At 55.7% G+C, this 6399-nt stretch overlaps 1 protein-coding gene across 1 annotated transcript in view; it reads right to left on the bottom strand.

Moving 5' to 3' along the window:
* The window catches only part of NCF1 (neutrophil cytosolic factor 1), a 15006-nt gene that overhangs the window by 5899 nt on the left and 2708 nt on the right, over positions 1-6399 (bottom strand). The window contains 3 exon segments of the mRNA XM_045284757.1: positions 93-287; positions 394-469; positions 4765-4845. Of these exon segments, the coding sequence (XP_045140692.1) occupies positions 93-287; positions 394-469; positions 4765-4845 (352 nt within the window).

Raw genomic sequence — 6399 nt, 5'->3', positions numbered from 1 at the left:
GGCAGTGGCCTCCCCTCTCTGAGTTTCCATGTCTCCTTTTGAGGATGGAGAGGCCACACACCCCTCCCCCGTGGGAGCCACCTGCCCTCTATAGTCCAGGGGAGTGGCAGGGACCACTCACTGGCTGTCCGTGGGCAGCTTGAGGTCATCAGGGCGCACCTTGAAGAAGTTGAGCAGGTGGGGGCAGCGGGAGATCTTGACGGGCAGCCCCATGAGGGCGCTGCAGTAGTCGGTGAGCGTGCCCTGACGGCTCTCTGCAGTCCGCTGGCCGTCATACCACCGGGGGGCTGCCGGGCAGAGGAGCCCCAAGACCCTCAGCACGAGGTCAGGTGATGGGCTGCAGGTGAGGGGGCCCAGACAAGGGACCTGCGCAGCCTGTGGCCCACCTCTTACCTGGCAGGTGGGGGATGATCCTGTTCTCTGGGTTGATATCCCCTGCCTCGATGGGGAACATTTCCTTCAGTACTTTCTAGATGTTAGAGAGGAAAAGACGGGAGGAATGCGCTGGCTGGCAGCACAGTGTTGGGATGACCTCCCGTTGCTCCGGCCAGAGAGCTCCCTGGCACCCTGATTCCTGTGTCGGTCACACCCCACAGTCAGGCCACCAGCAAACCCTTTGAGCTCCACTCCAGAAACCTAGGAGAGTCCACCCTCCTCACCATCGCCACCTCCGGGTGCAGGTCCCCGCCATGCCCTCCCAGGGCATGTGTGACAGCTGTGCCCCCCACATCCTCCCCACCTCACTTGTTAATCCTCAACCCAGCAGGTGCAGGGAGCTGTGAAGGCCAAGTCAGAACTACACAGAGTCCTCCCCGGCTCCCATGCCACCCATCGCGCCCTCAGGTGACGTGCCCACCCAGCTCTCTCCTGGTCTACTCTTACCTTGCCTTGTCCTCCAGCGTCTCCTGCTCCAGGGCCTTGGCACCTGCTGTGCCTTGCAGGGTGCTCCCTCCCTCTCCCCTCCTGCAAGTCTCTGCCACCCCGCTGCCCCGCTTCTCTGTGCATGAGCCACCTTCTCACCTACTGTGTCGATGCCATCGTTTCTGTGTGCTTCTCCGGCTCTCCACTGGGACTTAGAGTCCCAGGGCGGGCAAGAGCTCAGGCTGCTTTTTGTACCCTCCCCCACTTCAGCAGAGCCACCTGGAACAGGCCTGGCCCTGGGCAGGTGCCCAGTGAACCGCTGGTGACTGATGCAGGCGGCCACATGCTGATGCAGAGGGTGAGTCCGTTCTAGAGACGGAGTGGTCTCTAGAACCATTTAAGGAGGAGGGCGGAACCTTGCACCTCTAAGTGTGGACGGCACACAGAGAGGCACCTAGAGACCGAGAGCGAGTGAGGGCAGGAGCGCGTGAGAGTGTGTGTGTCTGTGAAGTTGTGGGTGTGTAGTGCGTTTCGTGAGTGTTCATGTGCTGAGCAGGAGTGTGAGCATGTGTGAGTGTGTGTGCGTGCGCGTGCATGGGTGCTGCATGAGGGTGCGTGGGAACATCCAGGGTGCAGGTGTTCGTGTCAGGGAGAATGTGAATGTGCACGAGTTGGGTGAGCACGAGTGTGAGCACATGTGTGCGTGTGTGTGCGTGTGGACACGTATGGCGTGTGTGTGTGTGTGGTCACTAGGAAGGGGGGAATGAAGGGAACTTGGGGCTTTTATGATGTTTGGTTTCCTTTCTTAACTAAAACCGCCCACCTGGGGCCCAGCTCGTGGGCTGTTGTGTGCCCTGCGGGTGCTGGAGGGCACGGCTGGCAGAGAGACGCAGGAGTGCACACAGTGCAGGGCCCCGCTCCTGCTCTGGGAGGTCTTGCTGTGGAGCTGGGTCTTTGGGGGACTCATGAGGCTTTTGTGGGCCATCGTCATGTCCCTGGTGACTCGCTGACAGTGAGTCGGAGGTGAGTCCGTCCTAGGAGGGGGCCCCTGGCTCCCAGGCCCACCCGCAAGCCCTGTCCTTGCAGCGTGGGTCTGGAGCGGCCGTGGGAGCCCGAGTGTGTGTGGCGGAGCAGAAAGCGCTCTGCTGTGGAGGGCTCCCCGTTTCTGCTTTGTTCTTCTGAGGGGTCTGAGGGGCTCAGCCTTCCAGTCTTTCAGTTAGCGGCCCAACGTGTTAGCCCTTGGTGCCCTCCAGAGGCTTCCAGAGCAAGAGACTCCTGGATGCCTGGCTTATCAGCTACTTCCTTTGAGACCCTTGGTGGCTCCCCTGGTTAAGCACCTGAGACACTGCGGAGGAAAGGGCTGGTGTCTCCTGCGGGTGGCCACGGAAGCCCTTTGGAGGAGTGGCATTCTGAGACACACACGCAGCACCGATTCCCCGCAACTGGTTTGAGTTGGGGCTTTGGGACTTTTAAACCCATCACCACTGCTCTGAGTCGATTCTGCCTCCCGACGACCCCACAGAGCGTTTCTAAGGCCATAAACCTTGACAGAAACAGACAGCCTCAACTTTCTCTTTGAACTGCCAACCTTGTGGGTCGCAGTCCCAGGCTCACCCGAGACAGCACCATCGGGGCTCCTTTTTTTTTTTTATTGGGAGCTCATACAGCTCTTATAACAATCTACCTATCCATCCATGGTGTCGAGCACATGTGTACATTGGTTGCCATCATCATTTCCAAAACATTTTCTGTCTACTTGCCCCCTTGGTATCAGCTCATTTTCCCCCTCCCTTCCCCATCCTCAAGAACCCTTGATAATTTATGTTATTATTATTTTCATATCTTACATCATCTGCTGTCTCCATTCACCCACTTTTCTGTTGTCCATCCCCGGTGTGTGTGTGTGTGTGTGTGTGTGTGTGTGTGTGTGTGTGTGTGTGTTATATCGATCATTTTGATTGGTTCCCCCTTTCTCCTCTGCCCTTCCCCTGCCCCTCCTGGTATTGCTACTCTCATGGTTGGTCCTGAGGGTTTATCTGTGCTGGATTCCCCGTATTGCAAGCTCTTATCTGTACCAGTGTACATGTTCTGGTCCAGCCGGATTTGTAAGGTAGAATTGGGGTCATGACAGTGGGGGCGGGAGGGGGAAGGAAGCATTAAAGAACTAGAGGAAAGCTGTGTGTTTCCTCGATGCTATACTGCACCCTCACTGACTCATCTCCTCCTTGTGACCCTTCTGTGAAGGGATGTCCAATTGTCTACAGATGGATTTTGGGTCTCCACTCCGAACTCCCCGTCATTCACATTGATATGATTGTTTTGTTCTGATGCCTGATCCCTGATCCCTTCGACAGCTCATGATCACACAGGCTGATGTGCTTCTTCCATGTGGGCTTTGTTGCTTCTCAGCTAGAGGGCCGCTTGTTTATCTTCAAGCCTTTAAGACCCTAGATGCTATATCTTTTGATAGCCAAGCACCATCGGCTTTCTTTTCCACATTTGCGTATGCACCCATTTTGCCTTCAGCGATCGTGTCAGGGAAGGTGAGCATCACAGAATGTGGGGCTCCTTTTTAATGCACTCACTCAAACCCAAACTCACTGCCATCGAGTCAATCCCGACTCCTAATGACCTGTACGAAAGAGTAGAACTGCCCCTGTGGGTTCTGAAGCCATGCATCTTTTGTGTTTTTTGGTAAGAGTTTCACATTCCATAATTGTGATTATTGAATGCATTTTGTTCCCATCTCCTCCCAGCATCCCCCACTCTCACGCCTCCTGTCCCCAGGCTTTGTTTGGGGGTCAGTGTTGGCCCTGAGTGGCTGCTTGTTCTGAAAGCCCGTTCCTGGGGGGAGGGGGTGTGTCACTTCATAAGCCAAAGACCCCACTTCCCTCGAGTCTACTCTGACTCACAGCGACCCTCTAGGACCAGGTAGAACCACCTCTGTGGGTTTATGAGGCTATTAACCCTTTACGGGAGTAGAAAGCCCCGTCTTTCTCCTGTGGAGCAGCTGGTGGTTTTGAACTGCTGGCCTTGAGGATAACGCATAACTACTCTGCCACCAGGGTTTCTTTACAAGTCTGTCCTTTGTTGCCTGGAAAGCCATCGTGGGGTGGGTTCAGTCCAGGTTTGAAGGGTGTCTGAGGGCCCTAATCTTGGCGTTTGCACCACTCTCTCAGTAAGTTTGGTCTTTTAAAATGATGTTCAATCTTGTGCCACAGTTGTCTCCCACTCTGTCCAGGACCATATATTGAGATCCCAATCGGTCACTCATGGTGATCATGTCCTGTCTGGCTCTTCTAGCCTCAGGCTAGTGACAGCTGTGGTGTGAATGGTCCATTTGTCCTTTGGGCTAATTATTTCCTGGAGTCCTTGAGAGACTGCAAATCTTTATGGGAGCAGAAAGCCTCATCTTTCTCCCATGGAGCAGCTGGTGGCTTTGAACTGTTGGCCTCTCGGTTCACAGCACAATGCTTAATCCACTATGCCACCAAGGCTGTGCTCACTCAAAACAAACTCACTGCCATCGAGTCATAGTGTCCTTATGATTCATAGTGTCCCTATTGGACAGGGTCGAACGGCCCCTCTGGGTTTCCAGGACCGGGTCTCTTTCGGGGAGTAGAAAGTCTCATCTTTCTCCCATGGAGCAGCTGGTGGGTTTGAACTGCTGGCTTTGCAGTTAGCAGGGCAACACATAATCCCTACACCAGCAGGGGTCCAGCCATACCCTCGGGCTGCTGAATAGGTCAGTGGCCATCAGTTAAAAACACAAGCTCGGAGGACAAAACCTTCCATGGGGACACTGGCTGGGCTGCCCTCTGCAGAAGAGTAGTTACCCCAAGACACCGGGAGCCCCTGGGCTGTGGACTGGGATGCCCTGCTGTCCTCCCCTTGGCCACTCACGTGGAACTCGTAGATCTCGGTAAAGCGCCGGTAGACCACCTTCTCCGACAGGTCCTGCCACTTCACCAGGAACATATACACCTAGAGAGGGCAGGTGTGGGGCGGAGTCTGCCTCTGTGAGCCACCCCACGCCCTGGGGACAGCCCACTGGATTGGCGGGAGCCGGGGGGTTGGGGGTCATCTGTCCCCAGCAGTGCAGTGGCCACCACATTTCATGGTGGGTTTCTCAGATCCTCAAATCTCCATTTGGGCAAGTTGGGGGTGGGGTATCGACCAGTGAATCACAGCACACACACAGACACACACACACACACAGGCTGAAGGGTGGGCACATATTTCGAGAGACCCTCCCCTCGGACCCTGCCTGTGCTTCAAGGACTGTCACATGAAAGCAGACACAGGAGGGCCGACCTCAGTCCTAGAACTCAGAGCGTCCAATCCCAGGTCAGGGAAAAGAGACACCATCCCATCTATCCGGCTGTCTCGAGCCGACGAAATAAACTCGGCGTGGAAAACATCACAGAGAGCACTGGGCTCCGAGGGGCAGCGGTGGGCTGGCCGGGTCACCGGGGAAACGTTCTGAGCGGGCAGTCACGGACTATGTCTCGATGGGCCAGCCCTGGCCAGCCCTGCACACCTGTCCTTCCCCAGGAAGCGGGTCCACTCTGACACTCTGACTCACAGCGACCCCCCGGACTGAGCAGATCTGAGCTGCGGGCTTCTGAGACCGCCTCGCTGGGGCGGGAGTCCACAGCCTCTCTCTCCCATGGGGCTTTCTAACCGCTGGCCTCAGAGTTAGGAGGCCTGGCATGTAACTCACAACACCCCCAGGCCTCCTCCCCTCTGGAAAGAGCCCATCTCGGTCGCAGTGAGTACAAGGACGACGCTCTAAACCTGAGGGCGGTGATGAGTGTGCAATCCTTTCCATGTGATTGAACTATGCTATAGGAAAGAAGGCAGGATCTATGAAAATAGCAACCGGATTCATCATTACTGGGGGGCCCGGAAGGGGAGGTGGAGGGATGGGGGGATGGGGAGGCAACCTCAATGGGCACCAGAAGGAAAATACCCCGAAGGTGACGGTGGTGATGATAGCTCACTGCTTCCTAAGAGGATCGAGCTATTGAGTTGCATGGTCTGCCTACTGCATCTCAACAAAACGGAATTATTATTAATTTGTAAAGGATCCCGTAGGAACAGTGGCATCCGCAGGACCAGTTTTATCGAAAGCAGAGACGTCAGTTGCGAGATGGTGGCACAGGTTGGGGGGCTCCCTTTGGGGACTTTTGAATAGATTTGCCCAAAGGTCGCAGGACAATCACAGTGGTTTACTAGGAGACGTTCCAAGATAACGGAAAACCCCACTGGGGAACAGAAGAGCAGGCCAGCTTAGATGTGCCAAGGTCGTCCCCATCATACCAACGCACCTGCTCCCTCTCCGAGGGTAACAGGGCTGTCTGACATGAGACTCTGGTTGGGACGCTGCACCCTATCCACCCCACAGCCCTGATCCCACCCCCCAGGCTTCCTTTTGCTCCCCAAATCCCAAGAACACGGAAAAGAGACGCAGTTTGAGCACCTCCTTGACCCCTGAGGGTGCCAGAACTTCCCTTTTGACGCGGTGCCCATGGAAGT

The sequence above is a fragment of the Echinops telfairi genome, unplaced genomic scaffold (genome assembly GCF_000313985.2).
Source record: "Echinops telfairi isolate 266 unplaced genomic scaffold, ASM31398v2 ScPeMD7_5;HRSCAF=22, whole genome shotgun sequence".
Taxonomy (NCBI): domain Eukaryota; kingdom Metazoa; phylum Chordata; class Mammalia; order Afrosoricida; family Tenrecidae; genus Echinops; species Echinops telfairi.
This window is presented reverse-complemented; position numbering and strand designations above follow the sequence as displayed.